Source organism: Lucilia cuprina, chromosome 5, assembly GCF_022045245.1.
Source record: "Lucilia cuprina isolate Lc7/37 chromosome 5, ASM2204524v1, whole genome shotgun sequence".
Taxonomy (NCBI): Eukaryota; Metazoa; Arthropoda; class Insecta; order Diptera; family Calliphoridae; genus Lucilia; species Lucilia cuprina.
This window is the reverse complement of record NC_060953.1, coordinates 45,546,150-45,557,967: the sequence shown is the minus strand read 5'-3', so window position 1 is coordinate 45,557,967 and position 11,818 is coordinate 45,546,150. Positions and strand designations below refer to the sequence as shown.

At 29.7% G+C, this 11,818-nt stretch overlaps 1 protein-coding gene across 1 annotated transcript; it reads left to right on the top strand.

Annotated features, from left to right (window-relative positions):
• Nucleotides 1-9,308: 9,308 nt before the first annotated feature.
• On the top strand, nucleotides 9,309-10,952 carry LOC124420251. Its single transcript, XM_046952495.1, has one exon. It carries the CDS (start codon nucleotides 9,309-9,311, stop codon nucleotides 10,950-10,952), a length of 1,644 nt encoding a protein of 547 aa, XP_046808451.1.
• Nucleotides 10,953-11,818: the final 866 nt, after the last annotated feature.

Below are 11,818 nucleotides of genomic sequence, written 5' to 3'. Positions count from 1 at the left end.
TAGAACTAGAACTGAACTATAACTGTATTAGAACTGAACTAGAACTGAACTAGAACTGAACTAGAATTGAACTAGAACTGAACTAGAACTGAACTAGAACTGAACTAGAACTGAACTAGAACTGAACTAGAACTGAACTAGAACTGAACTAGAACTGAACTAGAACTGAACTAGAACTGAACTAGAACTGAACTAGAACTGAACTAGAACTGAACTAGAACTGAACTAGAACTGAACTAGAACTGAACTAGAACTGAACTAGAACTGAACTAGAACTGAACTAGAACTGAACTAGAACTGAACTAGAACTGAACTAGAACTGAACTAGAACTGAACTAGATCTGAACTAGAACTAAACTTTTAAGTCTTCTCAAGAAAGCTTTTGTAAGTTTTCTTTAGACATATTTTCTAAGTTTTCATTTAATTGGAAAGCTTTTCGTTAGGGAACTTTATAAGCTTTGTTAAGATAGCTTAATAATTGTTCTTTAGTTTTCTTAAAAAGGTTTTCTTACAAAATTATAAAAGATTTTGAACAAAGCTTTACAGGTACTAAAAAAAGCTTTTAGTGATTGTCATATATTTACTTACATGATGTGATTTGCATTTTAGTTCAATTCAACAAAGCCGTTGTAAACTTTATGTAACATAATTTTATTTATATGCATTTATTAAAAAGTATTATAAAAAACTAAATAATTATTTGCACATTTCATAATAATTCGTAAAATGCATATTCATTATTTTTAAAATGCAAAAATGGTTAAATAGAAAGTAACTTTAATGCATTTCCCGTAAAGAAAAAGATTTAATAACAAAAATATTAATAATTTTTGTGTTGAAATAATAATGAAGTAACTGAAGAAATTGGGAAGAACGTGATATGAATTTTAACAGCGAATACATTCTTTTAAGGGCAATACTACGTAACACAATTAAAACTTTCTTCAAAAAAAGTGAATGAAGAAATAAATAATGAATTATATTGATAAATTATGACATAATTAGCATTTTATTATAAATTATTTAATAATAACAGAAAATTGTAAAAAAATATAGTGTTTATTTTGTTATAATAAATTTTGTGTTAAATTTAATAGTAATTTGTATTATTTCCAAATATATATATTTTTTATATTTACAATTTTTGATTTTATTTAAAAATATGATTATCTTGATAGTGACAAACTTTCAACTTTCTTTAATGTAAAGTTTGGCAATACATTTAATAAATAAATATTTGTATAAAAAATTCACACCTTCTATTGGTTGGCTGAATAGCGATGTGGTCAATATTATAAGAGAAATACTAAAGAAAATTGTTAAACATACATTTCTAGCATAATTACTAACTACATGATTAACCATTGTATATTTACCATAGACATTTATGTGTGAGAAAGTGTTAACGTTTTTTTTTTCGCTATTATTAATATTTAAAGAAAATCAAAATCAATAAAAGATTTTATCAATGTTTTATTTAAACAAAAAAATGTGATCTAATGATTAGGTTTTTAAAATATTTTTTTACGATCTTTTCTCAATTAACAACTTACGTTAGCTTTAGTCGCTTCAACAGAACTGTAAATGTAAAAAATTAAATTTAAACAATTTTAATTAGAAAATTCATCAACAAAATTCCAAAATAGAAAACTCGTTGAAATTTTATTTTAAAAACAAAACTCGTCGAAAGTTTGTTATTTGACCAGTTTTGTCAAATAAATAGGCAATTCATTACACACAAAATTTTGTGCATAAAATAAAATTCGTCAAAATTTTTCTTAAAATGTAAACTCGTCGAAAATTGTGTAAAAAAAGAAACAAAGAAAATCAACATAATTTTCAGAACCTATATATAGCCGATAGAAAATCCGTCGATATTTTTGTAGTAATAGAAAACTCGAAAAATATACTTGTCCAGAAATATAAAAAATACCAAAAAATTCTTCCAAAATAAAAAAAAAATTATAAATTTCATCAAAAAAAATTCAAAATAAAAAACTCGTCGAAATTTTATTTTAGAGAAAACTTGTCTAAAATTTTATAAAGAAAAATAAACTCGTCGAAAATTTTATAAAAAAACTGATTAAAAGTTTTCATTAAATTTTTGTTTTTTATTTATTTAATTTTTTAAAATAAACTCGTCGAAAATTTTATAAAAAAACAGGTTGAAAATTTTCTTTAAATAGACAATTAATCAACAGAATTTTTAAAACATAAATATCACCGATGAAAAACCCGTCAAAACTTTTGTAGTAATATATAATATAAAATATATAAAAAAATATAAAAAAATACAAAAAAATACAAAAAACTCGTCGAAATAAGAAAATTTCCATTAAATAGACAAGACAATAAGATTTGTCAAAACAGAAATCTCGTCGAAAAAATATAAAATTATTTTTTAGTAGAAAACTCTAAAACTTATTATTTTTTTAAATATATTTTAAAACTTGTCTAAATTAGCTTTAAATAGAAATTTTGTAAAATATTTTCTTTAAATTAAACTTTTGCCAAAAAAAATTTTAGAAATAGTCCAATCGTCAAAAATTTTATTTTTCTAATTTTTGCCAAAAATGTTCATTAAATAAAAAATTCATCGAAAATATTTTTTAAATAGAAAATTAGTCGAAAATGTTCTTTCAAAATTCATGGAAAATTTTATAAAAATAAAAAAGATATCGTAAATATTCTTTAAATAGGGAATTAAAATAAAATTCGTCGAAAATTTAGTTTAAATAAAAATTCTATAAAATTCGAATAAAAATGTAAAACTCGTCAAAATTATTAAAAAAAAATGTTAAACTCGTCGAAAATTTTCTTTAAATAGAATTTTTCCCATATATTTCTTTTTATTAAAAAAAATTACTTTTCATAGAAAATATTGTTTGATTAGAAAATTCGTCGAAAATTCTCTTAAAATAGAAGACTTGTCGAAACTTTTCATTAAAAAAAAATTAAAAAATTAAATAAAAACATGTAGATTTTTTAAAGAAAAATTCTTCGAAAATTATTTTTAAAAAATTTTTCTCAAAATAAAAAACTTGTCGAAATTTTTTATTAGAAAATTTTAAGAAATAATAAAAATAATCAAAAACTCATTTAAAAAATTATCTTTAAATAGAAAACTCGTTGAAATGTTGTAAAACTAATCTTGTCAAAATTTATTAAAAAAAATTCGTCGAAAATTTTAAATAAATAAAAAAAACTTATCTTAAACTTTTATTAAATACAAAAAATCAAAATAGAAAATTCGTCGATAATTTTAACGAAATAAAAAACTTGTCTAAAGTTTTTATTAATTAAAAAAATTCTGGAAAATTATCTTTAAATAGAAAATTCGTTGATATTTTATCATAAAATATTTGTCAAATTTTTTTTTTTATTTTTTTTTTTAATTAAAAATCTCGTCTAAAGTTTTTATTAAACAAAAAACTCGTTCAAAAATAATTTTTAAATAAAAAAAACTCCTTGAAATTTTATTATAGAAAATTTGTCAAGATTTTTTTTTTTAAAATAGAAATATCCTCGAAAATTTTAACGAAATAGAAAACTCGTCTAAAGTTTTAATTAAATAAAAAACTCCTTGAAGAAATATCTTTAAATAGAAAAGCTTGTTGAGATTTTGTCAAAATTTATTTAAAAAAAGAAAATTCGTCGAAAATTTAAAATAAAGAAAAAACTCGTCAAATGTTTTCATTTTAACGAAATAGAAATCTCGTCTAAAGTTTTTATTAAATAAAAAACTCCTTGAAAAATATCTTTAAATAGAAGAACCCGTTGAAATTTTGTCAAAATTAATTTAAAAAAAGAAAATTCATCAAAAATTTTAAATAAATAAAAAACTCGTCTAAAGTTTTCATTTAATAAAAAACTCATTGATAAATAATTTTTAAAAAGAAAACTCGTAAAAAATTTAATCATGAAAATTTATAAAACAATTTTTAAAAAAATAGAAAATTCGTCGAAATTCTATAAATAGAAAATGGAAAGTAGTAGTAGTCATTTTTTATCGAAATTCAAAATTTTTTTATAGAAAACTAGTTAAAACTAGTGTTCAACAACTCGTCGAAAATTTATTTCAAAAAGTGTTTTAAAATACTTATAATCTGTCCAAAAATTTTTCTATAATAAAATTATCGAAAATTTTCTCTTGTTACAAATTCATATCTTTACACTCATATAGACCTTAATTTCAAAGTAGCGCCTAGAAAAGCTATTGGAAAACTCTGACACATTTAGAGCTTATTAGTGTTTAGCAAACATTTCGACGTGTATTTAATTTACTACAGACAAAAGACAAATAAAATCCATAAACTAACTTTTTTCTATAATTTATGTTATTTATTCCAAAACAAACAAAAATGTTATTTTGTATAGTTTTAACCAATTAAAAATGGTTTTCTTCTTCTTTAAAGTGTTTTTAACCATAATTGCCTAACTCCAACACTCACACATACACAATGACCAATAAGTTATAAATGTCATTTATTATAAAGGAGAATCACGTTATAATGTGATCTTTATCATTATCATTTAATCGCACGAAAATCACACAAATCATAAATAAAAGATAAAAAGTACTTTAGCACTTGTTTATGGCCACAAAAGTACCAATATGTCAGATTTTTGTATTATAATTGATTTTTATAAATTGAATATTTATATGGCATTTAACAAACATTCATGTTAGTTTTTTCTCTAAATTTCATTTTTCATTTCTCTTACAGAAACTTAAGCTTCTTCGCAAGGCCCAAAGGAAAAGTGACCAAACTCAATTGCAACAAAATGTTTTTTTGTCACAAAACATTGTTTAGTATCTGGTACCATGAAAATACTTACAACGATGGGGTAAGTACATACAAGTACATGTAATTATTCATAATTGGTAGCGAAAACAAAAGATGAATTGAATGTTGAATTACCAATTATTGCCACAACAATTATTAGTTTGTTACTTTTTGTTTCGTTTCTAAAATCATCATGTCACTACTGCGTCAAACGAAATACGCGATTGGCAAAAGCGTGACACAGAAGTGAAAATCTAATGAATTTTTTTTTAATTTCAAAATAATATCAAATATGGTAAAAAACAACACATTAACTATTTGAACATGTGATCATTTATAATATAATAAAACTCTTCAACGTCTTCTCTAATATTTCTAACAATTATAACAGTTTTTCCCAAACTGCTCAATAAATAATTATTTCCAACCAAATTCTTCTCATCTATTAGTGTTCGCCGCTATAGGCATTTGTTGCACGTTTTTAATCCAATTTGTTTAAAATAAAAATTAAAAGGAACCAACAATTCAACAATTGCATTAGTTTTGCTTGTCTGTCTGTCTGTCTGTCTGTCCGCCCGTCTATCTGTCTGTCTGTCTGTCTGTCTGTCTGTCCGCCCGTCTATCTGTCTATCATTTCTTAAGACCATTTTAGCCTTGAAAAGATTTGAGCAAAAAACTCAAAATTCACACATTTTAATTCCAATGAAGTTATTATTTGTTCATAAATAGATGTAAAATACAACTTAATGTTTGCAATAAGAAAAAACAAAAACCATTCCGACATCTTTGGTGGTATTATCCTTATTTGTTCAACAAGAAAAGTAAATGTCGTTCAACAGCTTTACTTTGATTTCAATTAAGGTTATTATGCAAGTTTGCATGTTATTGGCGAGACAAGTTGTCGAAAAGAAAAGTTGTTGGTTATACAAAAAACACAACAAAAAATTAATTAGAAATAAGTGTATTATTTTCTATAGACTAGACTGTAGTCTATACTATAGACTAGACTGTAGTCTATACTATAGACTAGACTGTAGTCTATACTATAGACTAGACTGTAGTCTATACTATAGACTAGACTGTAGTCTAAACAATAGACAAGAATGTAGTCTATTCTATAGACTAGACTGTAGTCTAAACAATAGACAAGAATGTAGTCTATTCTATAGACTAGACTGTAGTCGAAACTAGAGTGTCGTCTATTCTAAAGACGATAGCCTGTGTACTAGTTTTTAGTATATTCTAATGTATTCTCGAGTTTATCTTTTAGACTAGACTCTAGTCTATTCCTTAAAACATTTACACTTATTACTTGACATATCCTTATGTTGGAAGTCACCGGACAAGTTCATTAAAAATTACACGCAGGGACATCTGTAAAGCTGTCAACAATGTGTTTTTTTTAATTTGATTGATTGTAAACATCTACAAATGAAAATTTACAGTTTTCTCTAAATATTTAGCTAGAAAATTGAAACACCATATTTGCAAAATAAAAACAAATAATAAATAAATAAAATCTTTACTAAATACGTTCAAAGAAATTAAATATTTTCGAGAAACGTAAATGGTCGAAAAGACGTAAGTACCTATGTACATATATACATATGTATATTCATAAACACAGACATTTTAAACATAAAGTTGTACATTTTACATTGTATATTAAAAAGTAGATAAATATGAACATATGAATGTTCGTTTATATGTATGTGTATTTATATGCCAGCTTTGTTGTTGTTATTGTAGTACAACACTTCAACTGTACGTTCATTGATGTTAAATGATCAACAAATGTTACAAAAAGTCTTTATTAGAAACACTAGGCTCTCTGAGGCGTTTTAATATTGAATTCAATCATTATGATTAAATAAAATTGTGTTTGTTAGTTTGTTTGTTTTTTTATAAAAGGAAAAATATAATTAAATATGTACTATAAAAGTATATAGAAATTTATAAAAAAAAAGTAAAATGACCTCTTAAGGAAAAATATCAATTTGTAATAATTTATCTGTATTTGTATTTAAAAGAGATTGTTGTTAATACATTTTAATGTTGTTGATAAAAGTAAGATAAAAGTAGTTTAATCTGCATTTAATCATGTATTTTATGATAAAGATGAAAAAAAACTCAGGGAAATTTAATAAAAGAAAATTTCAAATCATTTTATCATTCCTTAAGCCGCCTTCACACGAGCATATAAGTAATATGATCTGTCAAACTTTCGTGTGGAAAAGTACGGTTGGTATCGTAATGAAACTATCACACATTGAGAAAAATACAGATACATAACAATGAAATACACCCCACGTTACGACTGTGCTCCAGTGAATCAATAGAATTGGATACCCTACTGTCACCGATAAGTACCTTCGCCCTCTCGTGTACACGGTCGAATAGCTCAAAAATAGATTACGAAGCTCCGGCGGGAGTTGTATTCCATTTTAGGTCGGATATAAGTGGTGTTAATAGTTAGAAGATCAGATGGAGAGAAGTATGTGTTACACCGTTTCAAGAAACCAGGACACTTGAATGCTTCTTTCGACACTTGGAAAATGTGTTTAGTCAGCGGACATCGCAATGAATTTTCATGCCCAGAACATCAAAAGTTTTTTCTACTTAGCCCTGAGAGTTAAATGTGGGCGCCGTGTTATAAAGCCATAGGTAATAAAGCCATATGTTTATATTTCTCATTTCATTGAGAAATAAGGCCATATGACTTTATTTCCATGTAAGGAATGAAATAAAACCATTATGGTGTTATTGCTGATTTAATTTTTTTCATAATTCAAATTTATTTACAAAAAAAATGTAGTTCAGTGTTCTTTATATAAATAATACGGAATACTTTATATAGTGACATATTAAAAAAAACTAGGTCGCGCATCGAGTGGGGCTCCAAAGTTTAATACATTTCAGTTTAATCGCTTAATAAAAATTTTCTAAATAGCCGGCCTACGTCCGGGCGCAAGGCCTTTCTTCTCTATGGTATGTCCAACAACGGCTTCGCTTAATAAATATTTCCTAAATAGCCGGCCTACGGCCGGACGCAAGGATTTACAACTCTATAATATGTCCAACACCGGCTTCGCTTCGTAAAGATTTCCGAAATAGCCGGCCTACGGCCGGGCGCAAGGACTTTCTTCTCTATGGTATGTCCAACACCGGCTCGCTTAGTAAAGATTTCCTAAATAGCCGGTCTACGGCCGGACGCAAGGATTTACAACTCTATAATATGTCCAACACCGGCTTTGCTTAGTAAAGATTTCCTAAATAGCCGGCCTACGGCCGGGCGCAAGGACTTTCTTCTCTATGGTATGTCCAACACCGGCTTCGCTTAGTAAAGAGTTCCTAAATAGCCGGCCTACGGCCGGACGCAAGGATTTACAACTCTATAATATGTCCAACACCGGCTTCGCTTAGTAAAGATTTCCTAAATAGCCGGCCTACGGCCGGGCGAAGGACTTTCTTCTCTATGATATGTCCAACACCGGCTTCGCTTAGTAAAGATTTCCTAAATAGCCGGCCTAAGGTCGAACGCTCTTGTTCCACGGAAAGTGTATTTTTAGCGAAGCCGGTGTCCAATATATCTCAGAGGAGAAAACCCTGGCGCCCGGCCGAAGGCCGGCTATTAAACATATATTTTTTTATTTCGTGATATAAAAGTAATATAATGAAATAACTTCCCAAAAATATTTTTAGGGATTTATTTCATTTTTGAATTTTGAGGAATTATTGGCAACTGATTCTTTTGGCAATTTGTAACCGTAACTATTTCACTGTTATGGCGTTATTTCCACTTTGGTTACTTTTAGTTTATGGTGATATTGCACTTGGGTGTAGGCAATAAAGCCATATGGTTATATTTCTCATTCCATTGAGAAATAAGGTCATATGGCTTTATTACCTATGGCTTTATAACACGGCGCCTTAAATGTGTCCTTATTAGTACCCCTCTTAAACAGTATGATCTCGAAATATTCCCTTTATTTTTGCCAAGATGTCGAAAAGCTTTACGTGAACACCTACAGTGTTAGCATTATATAATGGTGGTATTTTTCCAACCATTGGATAAGCTGGCTAGACTTGTAACCGCCCCTATGTGTTTCTTACACGCCGGTGTTAATTTTGGACCTACAACCACTTTACTCAAGTACTCGAGCTCCTGCAACCTTGGCATGTCTTCCATATACATCCACACAAATGGAGTGACCTCTATTGATTCGGACAAAAACATGAATTCATCAAATAAGCTAAGAACAGTCACCTCGAACTTATCTCAAATTATTGACCTTATCGTGTGTAATATACAAATCTGGTAGCCTTTATTAATAATCAAATCTGGCAACCTTGAGCTGTCAAATATGTAAAAATTAATTGTGACATGGATTTCTACGAGCACGTGCAAGCTCCTTTTTTTTATAATAAATTATCTATATTTTAAGAAACAACTAAACGTGCATTTAATTAATTGTCAACGACCACCACAGATTGGCGACGAGGTCAACCAAAGTCTTAAAAATGGATAAAGATCAATTTGCTGCTTTCATGCAGATGCAACACAACTTAGTTACACAGGTAATGCAAATGGCGGCACAGGGGCAGAACACGGTGCAAGGTGCTGCCAACACAAGTGCCACTACTACTGCTTTATTACCAAATTTTGAACCGTTTGACTCTTCCAAAGAGTCATTCAGGAATTACATCCAAAGGTTCAAAAATTATACGGAAATGAAAGCAATTTCTACAAACAACGAGTACTGTGCCAAACTGTTGTTAAATTCAATAGGAGCAAAGCTTTTTAATATGGTAAGCGCTTTAGCAGCACCAAAGGCACTAAATGAGGTTCAGTACGGAGAGTTACTGCAACTGTTGGAGACACATCTCTCTCCAAAAAAGAATGTGCTGGTGACACAACACCAATTTTTGTCGAAATACCAATCGGAAGGACAGTCCATTGCCGAATTCGTGGCAGCATTGCGAGCCGAAATCGGGGATTGCGAATTTGTGTCGGCATGTAAATGCAAAGCATCAGTAGCGGACATATTTTTACGGGCCCAATTTATACGGGGAATTTATGATAACAACATGCGGGAACAACTTCTACAATCAGGATCGAGCCAATTTGAGGATGTTGTGGCAAAGGCGATTGCTATTGAGGCGGCTAAAGCTGATTCAAAAGAAATGACGATGAGATCGAGTACAACAACAACTATAAATCAAGTTTTCAAACGTAAAAATCATAAATACAACAATAAAGCTGGGCAATCGTCGAAAGCACAACAACCACAAGGTAAAATTGATTACAAAAAATTGGGCATAGATGGCTTATGTTTGCGGTGTGGTAGAAGTAATCATTTCGCTAAAGACTGCCACACAGATAAGGACAAATTAAAGTGTACCGGGTGCAACAGAAAAGGTCACATCGTTAAGGTCTGTATTGCTACGTTGAGTAAGTCATCAAATGGGAGAACCCCACAAAAGAAGTATTCAACAAACCAAATACATCAGGATGAAGATTATGGCGTTTATAAGGTAATCGACGTTTACCAAAACAACAACAATTCTACAAATGCTGAACGATACTATACAGACATCGATATAGAAGGTAAAATGGTAAAGTTCGAAGTGGACTCTGGGTCAGGTTTTACATTTTTGCCCAGGGGTCAATTTAACAAGCTACAATTGGACACACCAGTGGTTCCCACCAATATTGCGTTTCGTTCGTATACTCAAACAACATTTATACCTGACGGGAAAATAAAAGTAAAAGCAAGATACAACAACTCAACTATATTCGATGATATTTACATTGTTCCAGATGGCTGTTCAGCATTAGTGGGTCGCTCGTGGATCAGACGGTTAAACATAAATTTAAATGACCTGGACAACAATAGTAAAACAACAAATACAGCTGATATTAATCAGGTAAGCGTTATCGATGAAATTATACATGAATTTTCTGAGGTATTCCAAGAAAAAATTGGTTGTACACGACAATACAAAGTTTCGTTACAATTACGTGAAGGTGTCAAACCAATTTATAACAAGGAAAGACAAATCCCATATTCCTTAACGGAACGAGTTGAAAAGGAACTAGATGTGTTGGAACAAGCTGGGATTATATCCAAAACAACGAATAGCGATTGGGGTCGCCCCTGGTAGTAATACCTAAAGCTGATGGGGGGGTCAGACTGTGTGTAGATTATAAGGTCGGCGTAAACCAACGTCTAATTGATGCACACTACCCAATTCGTAAAATCGATGACATTTTTAATAGCCTTCGGGATTCAAGGTATTTTTGTAGACTCGATTTGTATAAGGCATATTTACACATACCAGTAGACGAACAGTCGAGTATAATACAAACAATTTCAACTCATCGGGGTACATATAAAATGCAACGGTTATCATTTGGCATTAAAACTGCCCCCGCAGAATTTAACAGAATTATTGACCAGATATTAAGGGATGTACCGAAAACAGAGTCGTATTTCGACGACATAATTGTACATGGAAATTCAATGGAAGAGTGCATTTCTCATTTAAAAACTTGCCTTGGACAGTTGAAACGTTTCGATTTACACCTTAACCGGGGCAAATGTTCGTTTTTCAAAGAAAGTATTGAATTTTTGGGTCACATTGTTGAATTTAATTCGATAAAGAAATCTCCATCAAAAGTTTCGGCAATTCTTAACATGCCTACACCAAACACGGTTGACGACGTTAGAAGGTTCTTAGGGATGGTAACGTACTACGCACGCTTTATACCTAAAATATCTACAACAACTACACCCTTAAGACACCTCTTGAAAAAAGATTCAAAATTTAACTGGACCAATAAATGTGAAGATGCGTTTAACACACTGAAAAGAGAATTGGCCAGTGAAAGAGTATTGGTACCCTACAACCCTAGTTTAAAAATTCAATTGGCATGTGACGCAGGTCCAACAGGTATAGCGGGTGTCTTATCACACATATTCGATGGGGAAGAACGGCCAATCGCGTACGCGTCTAGGGCATTGACGCCC

Excerpts from the sequence above, each read along its gene's own strand:
- LOC124420251 (XM_046952495.1), top strand. The coding sequence starts at position 9,309 with ATGGATAAAGATCAATTTGCTGCTTTCATGCAGATGCAACACAACTTA.